At 33.8% G+C, this 21,498-nt stretch overlaps 1 protein-coding gene across 1 annotated transcript; it reads left to right on the top strand.

The window, feature by feature from the left end:
* The first annotated feature begins 676 nt into the window (after positions 1-676).
* On the top strand, positions 677-9,009 carry ntpcr (nucleoside-triphosphatase, cancer-related). The gene is made up of 5 exons (XM_058795987.1): positions 677-749; positions 2,159-2,321; positions 2,413-2,509; positions 5,828-6,028; positions 8,386-9,009. Exons 1-5 carry the CDS (start codon positions 716-718, stop codon positions 8,452-8,454), a joined length of 564 nt encoding a protein of 187 aa, XP_058651970.1. The 5' UTR covers positions 677-715; the 3' UTR covers positions 8,455-9,009.
* Positions 9,010-21,498: the final 12,489 nt, after the last annotated feature.

The following is a 21,498-nucleotide window of genomic DNA, read 5'->3' as shown; positions in this document are numbered from 1 at the left end:
ATAAATCTGATTTATATACACATTATACACATATATATATAATACATTAACTTACAAAAAGCAATGCATTTGTTACAGTATTTATTAATCTTTCTTAACTTTATTTAATAAAAGTACGACTGTTTATTGTCAGTTCAAGTTATAAAATTATATTTTTATTTTTTAATTTATATTATATTTTACTTATTGGCACACCACCTCCACAATATTTCTTTGATATTAAATTATTTCTTAAATTCAAGTTAAACAGTAATGTTTTTTTTTTTTTTTTTTCAGTAATGCATTTATTTATTTATTTTTACTAAAAAAGCTGCAGATAATCAGAAACGACCCTAAACTAATAGAATTTTAAGTCCTATAGATATAATTATTTGACAACATATAATTTACTATTTCTCCTTTTCTGTTAGTCTACACCTCTTTGAGAATAAATAATTTGAGAGTAAAATAAATCGTGCATTCATTTAAAACAAAAACAGCAGATTAGTTCATATTCCTTGTGAGAAATTAATACATCCTTGCGCAACAACCATTTTCCTCATTTATAAACTTTTGAATCTGCACGCGTTACTTCCTCTGCGCTTGCGTCATATTATGCTGCCGGAAGTAATGTAGCAGTGTGTAACTCGACAAAAAAAAACTAGAAGAAGAAGAATGTTGCTGTGTACATGTGTGGGATCCTGACCTGAACTAAAGCAGCAGGAACCATCTGTAAATGATGAAGCACGTGTTCCTGACCGGCGTTCCCGGTAAAATGAATCATACATTTACAAAGTAAACGCAAAAGTTGTTAATTCTGTTCTGCCTTCACCTACTCATCACATTCAGTAGCGGTTCCCATGGAAATGTGTAGAAACGCGAGTAAACCAAGGGCGTAGAATTTAGTAGAGACGCTATGACATCTCTCTACCGATATCCAGCGACTACTAAATTGTCCCTAGCAATAGTTTTAATCAAACAATTAAACATATGTGTATGTAACCACTGTTGAACATAAAGTAGCCGAAGTGTTTAAAACATACGAGCACAGTTTAGTTGAAGTTTACCCTCTTTAACTTTGTTGTTCTGCTGTTTTGTGTTCATCTGCTTCTCCCATTTGCTCTTTTTACATTGACTATCATTTTATATAGACTAATACAATCAGATACAGCAATAATTCTTTTAGGCTTTTTTTTGTTTGTTTGTTTGTTTGTTTTTTCTTTGTCTATATAAACTTTTTTTTACATTTTGTTTTAGTTATGTTGGAACATTAAAATTAAAACCTTAAACAATTTTTTTATTTGAAATAAGATAAATATTAGCTGGAATAAAATTAAGTATTAAAAAAAAACGTTTAATTTAGTTTACCTTGATTTAACATAATAAATAAAACTGAAATAAAAAATTATTTAAACATTAAATAAATACGAAAACTACTAAAAATGACAAAAAAAACCCACAACATAATTACTACAACTTTAAAATGAAAATGAAAGCAGAAAATATAATAATAAAACCTCATTCAAAATATGAATAAAAACTATAATAGTATCTCAGTGATGCTAAAATAACACTGCTTTGAAATATTTTTCACTTAGAATTTTTTTTTTAAAAGTAAGACATTAAATTAAACATGAAATTTTGAAGTACAAAGACTGAAATAGTATTTTCTTGTAAAACATACTCCAATAATTGTTGTTTTATTTACAAATTAAAAAAATTTAACTACAGGGAAAGTCTCTGGCCTGACTTTGAAAGCCTCAAAAACTATCCAAAAAAGTGATTCTAGCTCCACAAATGACAAAAAGCATTGTTGTTGTTGTTTTTTTCACCTTAAGTGGACACATATAGGATGAATATAGAGATGCAGTTCTCACTGCTTTAGGATTAACAGAATTTTTGGATAGTTTCCATGTACTTTTTTTGTGATATAAAGTCAGAATTGTTAGATAAAAAAGTCACAATTACCTTTTTAATTTTTTTATCCTGTGGCAGAAACAGTCTTCCATACTTCACAGCATTTTCCTTTTACATAAAATTTCAATATTCAAATTAAAATATTATGTGCATTTATTAATTTATCTGTTAAGTCGCCATGTAGTGAGATCACTTACAGTCAGCCAGTCATTTTCGCAAAATAAACCCATTCAAGGTGACATAAGATGTTTCTGTCTGCTAGGTGTGGGTAAGACCACTCTGGTGAAGAAGGTGTGTGATGCCGTCGTCTCGGCCGGGGTCTCTATCAGCGGTTTCTACACGGAGGAGGTCCGAGAGCGGGGCAGGAGAGTGGGCTTTGATGTGGTCACACTCACAGGGGACAGAGGACGGCTGTCCAGGCTCAGGTATCTGCTCGTCTCTCCATCAATCATCCGCTGCTCTTGTGTATTTACTGCTGTCGTCAATCACTAACACACTCTTCTGTGTTTGATCCAGCGCTCAATCCGCCGCAGGTGGACGTGAATGCAGGGTCGGACAGTACGTGGTCGATCTCCAGTCATTTGAGAGTCTCGCTCTTCCTCTTTTCAGAGATGTATGTATGGATGAATGAATTTTATGTTTTATTTCATTTCAGTTAACTTTTTTATTTTTATTTTAAGTAACGGAGATGTATGTTTGTTTGTTTATTTATTTATTGTCTGTATATTTTTATTCATTTTATTTTTATTTTTTGCTTATGTTAGTACATCCAGTTAAACTAGACGAAACAAGATGTGTGCTGTTGGGTTTATCATTTAGTGAAACAAAACTAAACTGTGGTACAATAAAACAAAAATGGTGGATTTACTATAAAATGGTTAGTATAGTTAACTAAAATTAAAACGAATTATGTTAGTACATCAAAATAGATATTGAAACTAAAATCTTAAACTTTTTTTATTTGAAATATTAAGTCAAGTTTATTTTAAGTAAGATGTTTTGTTTATTTTAAGTTAGATGCTTTGTCATTTTTATTATCTTTTTTAAATGTCTATTTTTTTTTATTCATTTTTATTTTAGTTTTGGTTTTAGTTATGTTAGGTACATCAAGTTTAACGAATTTTAAGTTCTGTTTTTTTTAAATAATATTTTACTTCGTTTCATTTCACTTTTATTTTAAATAAGAGATGTTTTGTCATTTTTGTTAGTTAGTGTATATGTTTTTTTATTACTCTTTTTTTCAGTTTTTGTTTTGTTAGTACATGACGTTATAAGAGGAAATGTTATCTGGCAACTAGCTAAAAATATGATAAGTTTAAGTTTTTTGTTTGTTTTGTTTTAAAAAAAACAAACATTTTTGTTACTTGAATAAAATAAACATTAACTTAAATATAATAAAATCTAAAACATGCAACTTTTTTTATTTTATTTTTTATTTCAACCGAACTATATTAATTTAGTTTAGTTTAGCTTCATTTAATAACCAGTCAGGGTTTAAGTTTTTCATAGTTTCAGTTATCTTGTATTTTACTATTAGTAACAGATGTTTTGTAATTTTTTTAGGGTTTTTTTGTTTGTTTTTTTATGTCTATATAAACTTTTTTTTAATTTTGTTTTAGTTATGTTGGTACATTAAAATTAAAACCTTAAACAATTTTGTTATTTGAAATAAAATAAATATTAGCTGGAATAAAATTAAGTATAAAAAACACTTTTAATTTAGTTTATCTTGATTTAACATAATAAATAAAACTGAAATAAAACATTAAAAAAATTATTGAAACATTAAATTAATACGAAAACTACTAAAAATTACAAAAAAAACACAACATAATTACTACAACTTTAAAATTAAAATGAAAGCAGAAAATATAATAAAACCTCATTCAAAATATGAATAAAAACTATAATAGTATCTCAGTGATGCTAAAATAACACTGCTTTGAAATATTTTTCACTTAGAAAAAAAAAAGTAAGACATTGAATTAAACATGAAATTTTGAAGTACAAAGACTGAAATAGTATTTTCTTGTGAAACACTCCAATAATTGTTTTTATTTACAAATTCTAAACATTTAACTACAGGGAAAGTCTCTGGCCTGACTTTGAAAGCCTCAAAAACTATCCAAAAAAATGATTCTAGCTCCACAAATGACAAAAAGCATGATAAAAGTAGTGTAGTGAAACCACACAATAGCTTTGTGAGGAAATTTAAGTTATTATTCACTGGAAATGTTGCGTGATCGGACAATTTTGCAACTCTTTTATGATGAATTTGCATATCTTCACCACTATGCTACCATCATATGCAGACACATATTTCATCTCTCTGTGACCCAGAGTCATGCGTTTCTGACGGACACATTGAGTGTGTCTGCTGCCAGAGCCTTCATCTTCATCATCTGTGATAGTAGCGTAGGATGCGCCGTGTACAAGACCTTTGAGTGCACTTCAGTGTTATTTTAGTATCATTGAGATATGATCATAGTTTTTATTAGTATTTTGAATTTGTTTTTGTCATATTTCCCATTTTAATTTTAGTTAAAAGTTTTAGTCTTTTATCTTTTTTTTTTCATTTTTACTTTAATTTTCCTTTTAGTTATGTTAGTACATGTTAGTACACAAACTGATTTTTACTTACTAACAACAAAAAACCGTATATAAAAATTATGGTACATTTTATTTACATTTACATTTATTCATTTGACAGACGCTTTTATCCAAAGCAACAGTTGAGGAATACAACAAGCGATTTATCATAAGGTTTCAGTCATCGTTCAAAATAGTAAAAGCTATAGGACAGGAAGGGATAAAGGATAAGATAAAAGAAAAAGGGAAGGCATAAACTAGCTGATATAAATAGTTTTTTTGTTTGTTTTTTTTATTGATTTTTACTTGATGATAAACAAAAACATATACCAGAACCACACTGGTTTAAGTTTTTATATATATATTATTTAATTTCAGTTAACTCTTAATGTTTTGTCATTTTTATTAATATTTTTATTTTAATGTCTATACATTTTTTCTTCATTTTCACAGCAAATGAAAACTTGAAATAAAATAAGTTTGTTTTTTTTATTGATTTTTACTTAACATCAGAATCGGGTTTATTTATTGATTTTTAAATAATAGTATTTTATTTAATTTCGGATTAACTTTTTTTTAATTTTAAGTAACAGATGTTTTGTCTTTTTTTTTTTTTTTTTTTTTCAAATGTATATATATTTTTGATTTCACTTATTTCAGTTTTGTTCTGTTAGTAATTCAAGTTAAACTAAATGAAAATTAGAAATGTTACCTGGCAACTATAGCTGAAATAAAGTAATAATTTGTTTTTACTCATTAACAACAATAACATACCAGAACCACAAAGGGTTTACATTTACATTTTATATTTTAGTAACTTAGATGTATTTCAGTTAACCTTTATTTTAAGTAACAGAAATGTATTTGTATGGTTTTAGTTTTAGTTAACTATAATAACCCTGATGCACTTAATGCAATACTGGAGAAGTTATCAACACCGAGAAACTATACGACTAAATTAATAGTTCTGTGGGCTGTAGCACGAAGCCAGATGAACAAACTCAGAGTTGCAGAGTAAGTTTTGAGTTGACAAAACCTGATGAAGCCAACCTGGTTTAGATCAGGTTCACCAGGCTCACAAAGCCTATTTAGGTGCCAAACTTGAATATGCAGATGTATCAATGAGATTTGAGAGCTGTGAAGATTATCAGAGAACTACTTTTATGATCACATTAAATGTATTTGGTCATTTTTAGAGCTTAGCAGCCACAGGTCACGGTCGATGTTTAGTGAAAGAAAGAAAATCATAGGGTTTGGAACAACATGAGGGTTATTAAATGAACATTTCCTTGAACTTTCCACATCATGTTTCTTGCTGAGTTTTGAGTTTGATTATGAACAGATGCGGGAGGGAAGCAAGAGGCTGTTTGTCATCGATGAGATCGGAAAGATGGAGCTGTTCAGCCAAGCGTTTATCCGTGCGGTGAGACAGACGCTGGACGCCTCCAGCTGCTCCATCCTGGGCACCATCCCTGTTCCTAAAGGAAAACCTCTCGCGCTGGTGGAGGAAGTGCGCAGCCGACAGGACATCAAGATATTTATGGTAAAAACTTTTTACATCACTCAAGTTTTCCAAGCAAGCTTCCTTCTCGCCTTTTATTTGCATGCAACACTCATGCATGTGGCAGAGAAATGCCGCAGACTATTCACTAGATGCTAAAGAAATACTTTGTTCGTGTCCTTTTCCCATTTCAAAGAGTTTATATGACCCTATGATACACTCCAAAAAAATGTAGGCCTAAATACAAGATTTATGTATTTGAATTGCATATAAAACTTTCTGTGCATATAACACAGTTTTAACAAACTAATAAACTTAATGTGGTGCATTTTTGTCAGTCAAACATAATTAAAACTATTATCGGCGATGTATCGCCTGCGATTATGAACGCGATATTGCATAGCTTGTCAATGAACTATGGCTCTGTGTATTGAATGCCGCTCCATCTGAAAGCACTAATCTTTGGAGATTGACTACTAATTACAGAACCGGCTTTACTGACGAGATGCGCATGATAATCACATTCGATTATTTGCACAGCCCTAATTAAAACCAGTCAGAATTTCATCATTTTTAATTAACTAATTGAACATTGCTTGTTCCACAGCTAGCTGTATCTTAACAATATTCATACTTTTGAACTGAATAAATTGAATTGTTTCAGGTGTAGTTATAATTACACAGTTCATACAATCAGTCAAACCTGGAAACCTTTATACAATCAAATAAACTTTGAAATATCAAGGAATATTGAAATTGTCTCTTTTTTTTCATTTTTCTTTTTTTCTAAATGGTCATTTCTAAACTGCCAGGCTTGGAAATAAAACATACAATTTTTGTAATGAACTGAATTAGTTTTAAATGCACAATAACCGGATTCATTTATTTTTTATCTTTTGCCAAGTAAATGTAATTTTCACAATAAAGTGCTGATTCTAAACAATTTGAATAAATGCATTTAGAAAATGATTATTTAAATAAAATCAAACAGAGGCAAATAGATAATAAACTGTCAAGATTTTTTTTTTTTTTTTTTTTTTTGAGTACACAAATCTGACTCGTTTCATTTATGCATGACACATATACATCACTTAGGTTTATTAGTTTGTTAAAACTGCGCAATTCAGAATGGATGGAAATTTTACATGCAATTCAAATACATGCTGTAATTCTTAAATTTAGACCTAAATAATTTTTTTTAATCAAGGCTCATTTTCATCACCAAAAGTGCATAGTTCCCCAAAAGATATCTGATGCATGCTAGACTTCTACACAGAGGAAAGTGGAAGTGTGGCTTCATTTGAGCGTTCATCCGTGAGTCACACAGGACGTGTGTCTAGACCAGCTTATGATGAATCCATGCATGTGGAAACAATCGCTGTGTGCTTTACATGTGTTTGTGCTGCTGATATGATGAATGATAACACAGATTCCTGTGCATTGCTTATTGTTTGGTCTGTATGGAATCTGAGCCCACATCAACAGAAGCTGCACAGATTTTAAACTCGCATTATTCACTAAATTCTGTGCATTCCAGCACTTAATCAGTGTTCTGAACTGCAAGAGATTTGACTTAAAACTAATTATTTTATAATGCTGTAAGCTACCAATATATGTGACCCTGGACCACAAAACCAATCTTAAATGATTTATACATCATGCATAAAATAAAAATATTGAGAAAATCACCTTTAAAGTTGCCCAAATGAAGTTCTTAGCAATACTAATCAAAAATGAATTTGATACATTTATGGTAAGTAATTTACAAAATATCTTCATGGAACATAATCTTTACTTAATATCCTAATGATTTTTGGCATAAAATAGAAATCGATAATGTTGACCCATATAATGTATTTTTGGCTTTTGCTACAAATATACCCCAGCGACTTAAGACTGGTTTTGTGGTCCAGGGTCACATATAATAAGGACATCTATTCTGCAAAATTCCACAGACAATCAGTGCAGAAAACTTTAAAAGGACACAGATTCCCTTTTCTGTGATTTATATATGATCAAAACAACAGTTTGACTTAAATCATCATTCAACTGCATTGTTGCCATGTTTCAGGTTTACTTTCATGCAAATATAGTTTCTACAGTCATGGAAAACCTGCAAATATCAGGGAATTTTTTTAAATGCCATGGCAATAAATGCTTATTGCTTTATTTTATATGATTAAATAATTGTCAGTTTTAAATAGTAATTTTAATAAATTGTCATTTAAAAAAAAAGTTTAAAAAAAATATTTTTTAATTGCCTTGGGAAAGGTGTGTGTCAATACAGTTTCTACAGTCATGGAAAACCTAGAAATAAAAAAAAATAAAAAATTATTTATTTAACATTTTTAAACAAACATTTAAGTGATGCTGTCTGTCTGTCTGTCTGTCTCCCACAGATCACGAAGGAAAACAGAGACTTGATCTTTGATGACATTGTCTCAGCTGTACAAGAGTGCCTGAAGTAAATGACGAGAGGCATACGTTACTGATAATTTATTTTTTCATTTTTGTTTGCCAACAAGCCCTACAGGAGCTCCGTTCATTCGTGCAGTGCAGCGTGTCCCACGAGTGTAATGTATGCGTGTGATTAAGCATCTCTCTCTCCAGCACGTCTGGTAATGGACGGAGCTCTGCATTATTGATTGGGTGCGAGCGTGAGAGACCGTCCTGGAGGAACGACTGAGATGAACAGAGGTGATGCCCTGCGAACACTCGTCAGCTCTTAAATGTTTTCAATGGGACAGAGAGGCCACTGAGGCGCCGACCTTTCCTCCTGAGCTTCCTGTATGTACGTTTCCCATTAAACAGGAAAATAAATTCATATTTGAGAGAACAACAATGTCAGGATTCCAGATGTTTTATTTATTTTCACCATATGGAAACATGTTCCTGAATATGTTTAAAAATGATACACTATCTTTCACTTCTTGACAAAAAAGTACAATAAATGCGTATTTATAAGTTATATATGTCATTATTTACTGAATATGCATAATAAATGTATGCATAATAAATTTGAGAACTACAACTTTTGACAGAATAACAACTTAAATGTTGTCTCTTCCTTTAAAAAGTTAAAAAGTTAAAAAGGACTAAAGAAGTTTTGGAATATCCACTGCTGTATTGTGTTTTGTTTTGTTTGTGTTTTGGCAACTATCCTTGCTTTCAACCATCAATTCTGTCTGTTTAAAGGGACAGTTCACCTAAAAATTTGAATTCTGTCATCATTTACTGGCCGGTAGCCATTGACTTCTTTAGTATTTTTCTTTTTCATACTATGGAAGTCAATGGCTACCAGCAACTGTTTTAAAATTAGACATGTTTAGAACAATATGGTGAGTAAATTAAGTATTTTTCTGTTTTTAATAAACATAAAACATTTTTAACAAAAAAAGAATCGCCATTAATGCATGCAATATAATTTAAAACAAACTGTTGTTTAGAGTTGTTCGTCATGTTCGCAGATGGTCAGTGCAGTGCTATTAATTAATCCAACCACAACAACTGTGGTTATAATGTCTGATCCCATTTCAATCATTTTTGAAACTATAAATTTTATTTATTTTATTTGTATGTATTCTTTATAGATTTAGGCACAAAGGCTTGAAACTATATAGTGAGTAAATACTAGAATTCAATAGAACTCAAAACATTCTTTACAAAATACTGATATTAATGTGTAATTTTATTAGAGAATGCAAAAGAATTAAAGTTCACAGTTGACTGATACTATTATTCCAACCACCACAGCTGTTTGCACTTTATAATGTCTGATCTCACTTTAACGTTTTGAGCTCTACATTAAAAAATAAATAAATAAAAATGTATGTAGAGCCAGTTAAATCTATAGTGTTATTGAGCAACATTCGCTATGAGGATAATGCTCTTTTGTGAAATCAAATAAAAAATTAATCTCTCTTCCATTGCATTTGCATTAATTAAATTAAATTTCCTCTAAGATGTGCTGCGATCAGACCTCGTCAGAGAAACTGGACTGTTCTTTTGTGAATTGTGAATTTTCTGTGAATTGTGGTTGGAGTTTCTGCAGATGAACGGGGTCAGCTGGTAAAGCGCTCTTCCAAATGCAAAGGAAGGAGGAAAGGCCAGTGCCCAGTGAGATGTGCGTCACAGACCATTGTGTGCCAGTTTCAGCTCTGCATTGACGTCCACTATCAGGCAGTGGAACAAACGCAGCTCTCTGACAGATGAATCATCTGCTTCTGAATCTCTGCTTTAGTGTGTATAATCATATTCCTCCAGTTACTACTTATACAGTCTTAAACTAGCATGTAAGGTGTCTCAAAACATGTTTTGAGTCAAATGACATTCACAACCCATTTTGCTTTTAAATTTTGGAAGTCATGCCATGCAGTTGTAGGATGTTCTGGATGGTTGCTAGGTCGTTGCTATGCTGTTGCTATGGTGCTCTGGCCTGGTTGCTAGGTTGTTATGGGTGGTTGCTAGGTAATTGCTATGCAGTTGCTATGGTGTTCCAGCCAGGGTGGTTGCTCAGTCGTTGCTATGCAGTTGCTATGGTGTTCTGGCCTGGGTGGTTGCTAGGTTGTTGCTAGGGTGTTCTGGCCTGGATGATTGCTAGATTGTTGCTATGCAGTTGCTAGGGTGCTCTGGGTGGTTGTTAGGTTGTTGCTATGCAGTTGCTATGGATTTCTGGCCTGGTTGCTAGGTTGTTGCTATGCAGCTTCTAGGGTGTTCTGGCCTGGGTGGTTGCCAGGTCGTTGCTATGCTGTTGCTCGGGTGTTCTGGCCTGGGTGGTTACTAGGTCATTACTATGCAGTTGCTAGGGTGTTATGGGTGTTTGCTAGGTCATTGCTACGCAGTTGCTATGGTGTTCTGGCCTGAATAGTTGCTAGGCTGTGCTATGCAGTTGTTAAGTTGATGTGAGCATAAGCAGTTGCTAGGGTTTTCTGAGTGATTGATAGGTCATTGCTATACATTATTAAGTAAATGTTAGAATATTGATATACAGTTGCTAGGGTCCAGTTGCTAGAATTTTGCTATGCAGTTGCTAAGGCATTCTGTGGGGTTGGTAATGTGTTACTATGTCACTAAGGACGATAACTATAAAGATAACGATAAAGATATAGTTCTAAAATTCGTTCTCAATATTAAAGAATAGCAGAGTCCACACCACAGCTATAACGATAAAGGCACAGAGAAACGATATCGTCGGAATCACTTTCAAAATGATTTTTTCCAGCTGATGAACGATAAAAAAACAATTAGAATCCATCCTGCTGTAACGAGCTAGAGAATTTAAAGTGGCAGACAAGTGTGCGCTCAGAAGAAACAGATGATATCGTCCACTGGTGTGGACGCTAATATCTTTCTTTATAGTTATCGTTCTCGGTGTGAACAGGCCTTTAGGATGTTTTGGGTGGTTGCCAGAGTGTTGCTATGCACTTGCTAGAGTATTATGGGTGATGTCACTGCTAGAATGTTGCTATGCAATTGTTAAGGCAGTTTGAGGGACTGTTATCATGTTGCTATGTGTTTGCTAGGTTTGGATGGTTGCCAGGGTGTTGCTATGTTGTTTTGATTGATCGATCATTGCAGTGCATTTGCAAGGATGTTCTGGGTGGTTGTTAAGTAGTTGCTATACAGTTGCTAGGGTGTGAAAAAACATAATATTCTGAGTTACTGCTCATATAGCTTTCAACAAGCATTTATGGGGTCTCGCAACATGTTTTAACAGTCAAATAACATTCAAAACCTATTTTACTTACAAATTCTGATGCAAGTAAGAATGTGAAGGCAAGAACATAGCCTCTGTGAACAGCCCCTGAAAGGTGTTAAAACATAACTTTTAAAGAACAACACAGCCACTGTCATGTCCAGTGTTCCTCCTGAAATATCGCCGGACATCAAAACAAGTTCATAATGTCTCTGAATCTCAGTGTGTGTTTGTTCCAGGTCATTTGAAGGAGAAGGGCTGCAGAGGCCAGACAGATTGAGAAGGTGATTGTGGGTAGAGCTGTGGCCGTCAGGGGACTGGTGAGGCTGTTCTCTTAAAGGCAGTGCCAATCGCCCGCAGCGGCAGCACAGATGGATTACATAATAGCGCTGACGGGGGCCGTGCCAACTCCTGTCCCATATCTCACCCACTGCGACAGAGATTACTGACCCTATATGCGTTTGTCTTCCAAGATTCATCCCTTTAACTAGCCTCGTGTCATCTTGCATAACCAACCAGCGCATAACATGTGCCTTGGGAAATTATTTTAACCATGAATAAAGAAATGTGTTTCACATGAAAGGACATTTAGAAACTCACTAATAGAGACCATATTAGGGCTGCACGATATATCGCATGCGATATTTAGTGCGCATCTTGTCAGTAAAGTAAATAAATAAAATGCTGCTCCATGTGAAATCACGCATGTGATGGAAATTTACCGTGATGATCACAGAACCGGCTTTACTGACAAGATGCGCATTAAATATCGCATGCGATATATCGTGAAGCCCTAGACAATATTTACACTTTACAATGTTTTAGAGTTGCATAGGGGCAGAAAATTTCAGCTAAATTTCTGGAAACTTCCCAAAAAAATTCCAAAAAATCCTGGAATGTTTCTGGAAACTTACCAGAAATTATCTGCATCTTTGCAACCCTATTTGCCCGTGCAAACTCACCACCACAATACCACGGTGTTGTGGGAGGCTCTCAGGATATTTGGAGTGTTTTGTAGCATGTAGTTAGGGTGTTCTGGGTGTTTGCTAGGTCATTTCTATGTAATTGTTAAGTAGATGTTAGTATATTGATATGCTAGCACTAGCACTTTAGTCTCAAACCTGCTCCAGCACACATGCCCATGTAGTTTTCAAATAAGCCTGAAGGACCTTATTAGCTGGATCAGGTGTGTTTAATTAAGGTTGGAGCTAAACTCTACAGGGCTGTGGCCCCCCAGGAACTGAGTTTGACACCCCTGCACTAGGGTTATTACATTGCCAGAATGTTTCTATGTGATTGCTAAGGAGTTTTGGGGTGGTTTTCAGGGTGTTGCTATGTGGTTGCTTGAGTATTGTGGGTGGTTTCATTGCTAGATGTTTCTAAGGCATTCTGAGGGGCTGTTAGTGTGTGGGTATATGATTACTAGAGTGTTTTGAGTGGTTGTCAGGGTGTTGCTAAGGTATTTGGGGTGGTTGCATTGCTAGTGTGTTGCTATGCAGTTACTAGGGTTTTCGGGGTGGTTGCATTACTAGAGTGTTGCTATGCAGTTGGTAAGTTACTCTTGAGGGGCTGTTAGTATGTTGCTATGCAATTACCAGTGTGTTTTGGGTGGTTTCTAGGGTGTTACTATGTATTTGCTAGAGTATTCCAGCTGGAATATTGCTAGAGTCCTCTGACTCAAACGTTACTATGCAGTTGCTAAGGCATTCTAAGGGGCTGTTAGCATGTTGCTATGTGATTACTAAGGTGTTTTGGGTGGTTGCCAAGGTGTTGCTATGCAGTTGCTAGGGTATTCGGGGTGGTTGAATTGGTAGTGTGTTCCTATGCATTTGCTAAGGCATTCTGAGAGGCTGTTAGAGTGTTGCTATGTGATTACTAGGGTGTTTTGAGTGGTTGTCAGGGTGTTGCTAAGGTATTTGGGGTGGTTGCATAACTAGAGTGTTACTATGCAGTTTCTTGGGGGGTTGCATTACTAGAGTGTTGCTATGCAGTTGCTAGGGTATTCTAAGGGGCTGTTAGCATGTTGCTATGTGATTACCAGTGTGTTTTGGGTGGTTGCCAGGTGTTGCTATGCAGTTACTAGGGTTTTCGGGTGGTTGCATTACTAGAGTGTTGCTATGTGATTACTAAGGTGTTTTGGGTGGTTGCCAGGGTGTTGCTTTGCAGTTGCTAGGGTATTCTAAGGGGCTGTTAGTATGTTGCTATGCGATTACTAAGGTGTTTTGGGTGGTTGCCAGGGTGTTGCTATGCAGTTGCTAGGGTATTCGGGGAGTTTGCATTGCTAGAGTGTTGCTATGCATTTGCCAAGGCATTCTGAGAGGCTGTTAGTGTGTTGCTATGTGATTGCTAGGATGTTTTGGATGGTTGCTAGGGTATTGCGATCACTAAAATGTTTCCTTAGATTTTTCTCCACTGTATAATAGTCTGGTAGGCGAGTGCTTAGAATAGTAATTGAATTATATTTTACGTAAATATTGAAATATTAGCCTACTAATGATTCTGCATAAATGTTGACTCATTCCTTTTTTATACGGACTAATAGCATTTAACACAAGAGCATCATGACACCTAATGATTTTGTATCCTGTTTTTTATTCATTTTCCTCTAAAACTGCTTTCAATGGCTTTCCCTTGTGCGCACTAAAGATGAGTTTAGCCTCACTGAAAATGGATAGAAGCAATTTCCATAAGTCTACTTTATCTGAGCTTGCAGAAGAGTCTTGGTCAAAACCAGGAGCGTCTGCCCATAAGAGCTGCTCCATCCGGTGCCAGCACATACAGATGGTGTGTGTGTACGCGAGTGTTTCTTCACTCATCGACAGAGCCGTCAACACAAAGCCTTACTAAATAAGCATGTTTGGGCGCCTTTGAATCGCCTTTCATTTCCATATCGCTGACATGCATTCATGGAGGGCAGACGCTAAATGTCTATCCCCTCCCTGCAAACGTCTGAATGAGGCCCGGGGGGGTTTACAGTCTGGGGCATATAGTGAAGAGCGAAGGATCTTTTGTGAGCACCCTTTTAATATATTATAGTGTACAACGAGCTTCCTCACACATTGAGATGAATCACAACAGACAGGCATGCTACCAATTAACCAACGCCTCAGAGTACAACAAATGAGAGATGCACACCGGACAAAAGCAGCATTTGGAGAGTAAAGAGACGGCAGCATATATTAGTCTAAGGTACTGAATTATTAAATGCATAAAAGATAGACTTTGGAAATGAAAGACTGCACAATATTTTGGTCACAATGATGGAACAGAATTCAGAGGTCTTGTTTTTAAAAGCTAAACTGTTTTTATCTTCTTGTTTCACTGTTATCATGTAATGTTAATTATAATGCAAATAAAATAATGATATGCAAACAGAAACAATAATAGCCTGTCATTTTAGTGGTTTATTTATCTGCTACAATAATGCAATGCATTTGAATGATCTTCATTTGGAGGTATCTTAATTCTTTCTGTAAATATTGATAGCAATATTTATTTATTTGTAATTGAATTATTAGATTGCAATACCGATTGCAATATTTGATTGTTTGTTATATTGCATTATTAGATCAAGTCAAATACAGACTGTTAACAGGTTAACGGATTTATATTTATGTCAGATTTATACATTTAACCCTTTGTTTTCATATTAATTCTTTGCAATTGATCAAATTACAGTGCAGTTATTTTTTTAATTGACTGCTCAAAAACAGACAAAACTGTTTATTAGATTCATATTTCTATCAGATTTACACTTAACCCTTTGTTTGCACAATGAATTATTTTCAATTGGTTAGTCAAATTATAATTCAGTTCACTTTTAATTGATTGACAGTTCAACTAGACTTAAGTTTGCTTATCAGTTTTATATTTATATCAGATTTACATTTGTTTGGATATTAAATTATTTGCAATTAGTTAATCAAATTACAATTCAGTTAATATTTTAATTGATTGACAGCTCAAATGCACAAAAAAACCTGCTTATTAGATTTATATTTATATTTGAATTACATATTTAACCCTTTGTTTGCATACTGACTTATTTGCAATTAGCTATTTAAATTACAATTTATCCAATTACTGTTTTAATTATTTTTACAGCTGAAATAGTCAAAACTGTTTATGAGATCTATATTATATTAACATCAGATTTGGACATTTAACCTTTTCCTATAATGCTGTCTGTTGTGGCTCATATGAAAGAGCAGAACAAAAGTACAGGACTGACCGCAAAAACAGAAGTTTCCTCTAAAAGCGCTGTGAGCCATGTTGACTCGAGGACACACAGACATCACTACCCCTCAAAACACGCGTGTAGAGTTTCACCTTTGAAGCCACGCAGATCAAAGCGGCTGAGGAAGACCACAGAAAAGAGATATAAAAGCACAGATCACTGGAGAGCCGAACGCACGATACCAGACACCTGTTCATGAGCCAAACACTCTCACATCTATTTAAAAACAAGTGTTGAGAATAAATGAGTGTATGAAGTAAAGCTAGACTGCAGGTTAACCATTTGTATGCATCTCTCAATATATTACAGGAATCCCCATTAACCACAGAATCAGAAACCTTTTGAATCATCCTTCAGTTTGCGCAAATTGCTTTTTATTGTAATGCACTTAGAATGGACATCTGTGGTACAAGACACTGCATAGGACACGCATTCAAATGCATGCATAAGATATAAATGTTATACGTGTTAACATGACACTAACGCAATGAAATCGCTTACTGACCTTGTCAAGTTCTCCAGGACTCTATCATGACCACCATGAATATGGTAAACCTGGTAACTTTCACTTGACACACAGAAACCGAAAGGGACGTGATGTCCACAAACTATCCTCAGAGGCAAATCAGCTCAGTTGCTGTTCAAATTTGAATTAAAAATCTTACTATAAATTGTGAATCTTATACTCAAATCAGTCTAAATAAAATGCAGTATCCATTGTATGTGCATTACTGTAATGTACTGTAATTACTGTAAATTTGTTTGTTTTTATCAATGTTAATTATAATGCAAATAAAATAATGATATGCAAACAGAAACAATAATAGCCTGTCATTTTAGTGGTTTATTTATCTGCTACAATAATGCAATGCATTTTGAATGATCTTCATTTGGAGGTATCTTAATTCTTTCTGTAAATATTGATAGCAATATTTATTTATTTGTAATTGAATTATTAGATTGCAATACCGATTGCAATATTTGATTGTTTGTTATATTGCATTATTAGATCAAGTCAAATACAGACTGTTAACAGGTTAACGGATTTATATTTATGTCAGATTTATACATTTAACCCTTTGTTTTCATATTAATTCTTTGCAATTGATCAAATTACAGTGCAGTTATTTTTTAATTGACTGCTCAAAAACAGACAAAACTGTTTATTAGATTCATATTTCTATCAGATTTACACTTAACCCTTTGTTTGCACAATGAATTATTTTCAATTGGTTAGTCAAATTATAATTCAGTTCACTTTTAATTGATTGACAGTTCAACTAGACTTAAGTTTGCTTATCAGTTTTATATTTATATCAGATTTACATTTGTTTGCATATTAAATTATTTGCAATTAGTTAATCAAATTACAATTCAGTTAATATTTTAATTGATTGACAGCTCAAATGCACAAAAAAACCTGCTTATTAGATTTATATTTATATTTGAATTACATATTTAACCCTTTGTTTGCATACTGACTTATTTGCAATTAGCTATTTAAATTACAATTTATCCAATTACTGTTTTAATTATTTTTACAGCTGAAATAGTCAAAACTGTTTATGAGATCTATATTATATTAACATCAGATTTGGACATTTAACCTTTTCCTATAATGCTGTCTGTTGTGGCTCATATGAAAGAGCAGAACAAAAGTACAGGACTGACCGCAAAAACAGAAGTTTCCTCTAAAAGCGCTGTGAGCCATGTTGACTCGAGGACACACAGACATCACTACCCCTCAAAACACGCGTGTAGAGTTTCACCTTTGAAGCCACGCAGATCAAAGCGGCTGAGGAAGACCACAGAAAAGAGATATAAAAGCACAGATCACTGGAGAGCCGAACGCACGATACCAGACACCTGTTCATGAGCCAAACACTCTCACATCTATTTAAAAACAAGTGTTGAGAATAAATGAGTGTATGAAGTAAAGCTAGACTGCAGGTTAACCATTTGTATGCATCTCTCAATATATTACAGGAATCCCCATTAACCACAGAATCAGAAACCTTTTGAATCATCCTTCAGTTTGCGCAAATTGCTTTTTATTGTAATGCACTTAGAATGGACATCTGTGGTACAAGACACTGCATAGGACACGCATTCAAATGCATGCATAAGATATAAATGTTATACGTGTTAACATGACACTAACGCAATGAAATCGCTTACTGACCTTGTCAAGTTCTCCAGGACTCTATCATGACCACCATGAATATGGTAAACCTGGTAACTTTCACTTGACACACAGAAACCGAAAGGGACGTGATGTCCACAAACTATCCTCAGAGGCAAATCAGCTCAGTTGCTGTTCAAATTTGAATTAAAAATCTTACTATAAATTGTGAATCTTATACTCAAATCAGTCTAAATAAAATGCAGTATCCATTGTATGTGCATTACTGTAATGTACTGTAATTACTGTAAATTTGTTTGTTTTTTTATCAATGTTAATGATAATGCAAATAAAATGATGTGCAAACAAAACAAAAAAATATTTTGAGCTCTTTTCATTTTTAAAATTTTTATGATTTATCTTTATTTGGAGACATCTTGATTTTTTTAATAAATATTGTTTGCATATTGAATTATTTGTGACCCTGGAATACAAAACCAGTCATAAGGGTCCATTTGTTTTTTCAATTTGAGATTTATCTTATTTATGAACAAATAAGCTTTCCATTGATGCATGGTTTGTTATGATAAGACAATATTTGGCCGAGATACAACTATTTGAAAATTTGGAATCTGAGGGTGCAAAAAAAAAAAATCTAAATATTGAGAAAATCGCCTTTAAAGTTGTCCAAATTAACTTCTTAGCAATGCATATTACTAATCAAAAATGAAGTTTTGATATATTTACGGTAGGAATACTTGCAACAAAGTCATGGGTTCAAATCCCAAGAAATGCATAAAATGTGCATTTTGAATGTGATGTAATGCAAAGCATCTACCAAATGCATGAATGTGAAATTGAAATAAATGCTGCATGCACATAGAGCAACTTTAACTTTTTAACTACTTCTTTAACTATTTCTTTGTGATTTTATGAAGCATTTGCTTCAGTGAAGAACTCTTGTTTTTCAGTCTTATGCATCTGACAAACACATCCTTATTGCCCTGGGATGCAATATAGGATTCCAGCCTCCTCATATGAATCAGTGGGTACTGATAGAGGTCATGACCTCTGAGGAACTGGCCAGCAGTGACAATAACAAGAGAGACGGTCAGAAACGGCCCTCAGGGACACATTTGGACAGAGATTTTCCCATGACACCGGGTCAAACCCTTCAGCTCGAGCTCACAGAAAAGAACATATTAAAATTACAAGAGGAATCTGTTGAAAGTTAGCTAGTCCTCCCTTAAATTTTCGTGATTTTTTGACCATGCATAACTAGATTTAACTCACCACCAAGATGCTCTGCAAAATCCACTAAATCCAACACAGAAACAGTATTGCATATTTTGTAGAGTTATTTATTAAGTCTCTTATGCTCACCGAGGCTGCATTTAATTGATCAAAAATGTTTTCTATTTAAGTATATGTTAAAATATAATTTATTTCTGTGATCAAAGCTGAATTTTCAGCATCATTACTCTTCAGTGTCACATGATCCTTCAGAAATCATTCAAATATGCTGATTTGCTGCTCAAGAAACATTTCTAATTATTGTGAATGTTGATATTTTTGTGGAATTTTTTTTTAACTATTCAGAAGTTTGGGATCTGTGAGATAAAAAAAGAATTAAATTAACATTTTTATTCATCAAGAATGCATTAACTCGATCAAAAGTGACGGTAAAGACAAGTTATACAAGATTTTTTTTCTATTCATCAAAAAATCCTGCAAAAAAATGTATCATAGTTTCCACAAAAATATGAAGCAACACAACTGTTTTCAACATTTTTAATAATAGATCATGTTTTTTGAGCAGCAAATCAGCATATTAGCATGATTTCTGAAGGATCATGAGACACTGAAGACTGAAGATCACAGTAATAAATTTACATTTTAAAATAGATTCAAATTGAAAACAGTTATTTAAAATTGTAATAATATTTCACAATTTTTATTGTTGTTACTGTATATTTAGTCAAATAAATGCAGCCTTGGTGAGCAAAAGAGTCTTATTTCAAATATAAAAATCATAATTATTCCAAACTAATCCTTCATAAATCCTTGATAAAATGAAGTATTTCTTTGTTTCAGATAAGGATACAAGTTATTGAGAATGTGAGACGCCTGTTAGTGCACATTGATTTTTTCTTCTTTTTTGTCCCTAAGAGTCGAGTGAGTTTGACCTGTGGCGTGATCGAATGTTGACAGCGGCGCAGGGTACAGGAGCGGGTCGTGACCTCTGTGACACGGCAGTGAGGTGACGCATGCCCCTCTGCCCCGTCATTGACCGGATACTCTCCAGTTCAGCCCTTCTGATGACCGGCAGAGAAAGAGCTCGATTGTTGGCTTTCATCGGCGTAATTGACTCGCGAGCACCAGTCAATGGTCTTTTTAAACACGCTCCGCTCATTTATCAACATCATGGAGTAAAAGTGACAGCAGGACGTCAGATAGAGTCGTTTTCAACTAGTGATCCCAGACTTTTGGACCCCACTAGATAATGATTTAAGTATCAACTTTGCCTCATATGGAGAATGAAAATCAATAGAGAGCTATGAAGGAGTATCGCAGCTCAGATAAAGCAAAATTCTCCTTATTTTCTGCATTTAATCTTTAAAAAAAATCTCATTTGTTATTTTCATTCCTGTGGGAGGCTTTTAATGGCCACAGAAGAATGTCTTTTTTGAAAGTCCTTGAGAGTTTGAGTCTTCATTGATTCATCATGAGCGTCAGGGATCAAACTGGGGTGAGACGTGATGTGGACGGACGGGAAAATAGCAGCGCTGCTGCTCATGTAAACTTCACTCATGTAAACGACTGACTCACTGAAATAATGAGTCATTGACAGAGAAGTGGATTTAATGAATGTCCTGTCTCGCTTATGTCAGGCATACAGCCATACACACACACTTAATGAAAAACAGGAGCGACTATACACACACACTCGACCGTTCAAAAGTTTGGGGTCGAGATTTTTTTTAAGTAATTAATGTTTTACAAAATAAATTGATCAAAAGTTGATCAAAAGACAATTTACAATGTATTCATCCAAAAATTCAGAGAAAAAAAAGTATCAGTTTTTGTAAACATATTAAGCCGCATGACTATTTTTAACATTGCCTCTGCAATATTCTGGTCTCTTGTATATACAATATGTGACCCTGGAGCACAAAACCAGTCTTAAGTCGCTGGGGTATATTTGTAGCAATAGCCAAAAATACACTGTATGGGTCAAAATTATAGATTTTGCTTTTATGCCAAAAATCATTAGTATATTATGGAAAGATCATATTCCATGAAGATATTTTGTAAATGTACTACTGTAAATATATAAAAACGTTGTTTTTTGATTAGTAATATGCATTGCTAAGAATTCATTTGGACAATTTTAAAGGCGATTTTCTCAATATTTAGATTTTTTTGCACCCTCAGATTCCAGATTTTCAAATAGTTGT

Source organism: Onychostoma macrolepis, chromosome 13 (assembly GCF_012432095.1).
Source record: "Onychostoma macrolepis isolate SWU-2019 chromosome 13, ASM1243209v1, whole genome shotgun sequence".
NCBI lineage: Eukaryota > Metazoa > Chordata > Actinopteri > Cypriniformes > Cyprinidae > Onychostoma > Onychostoma macrolepis.
Note: the sequence above shows the minus strand (reverse complement) of the source record. Positions and strands in the feature narration are given on the sequence as shown.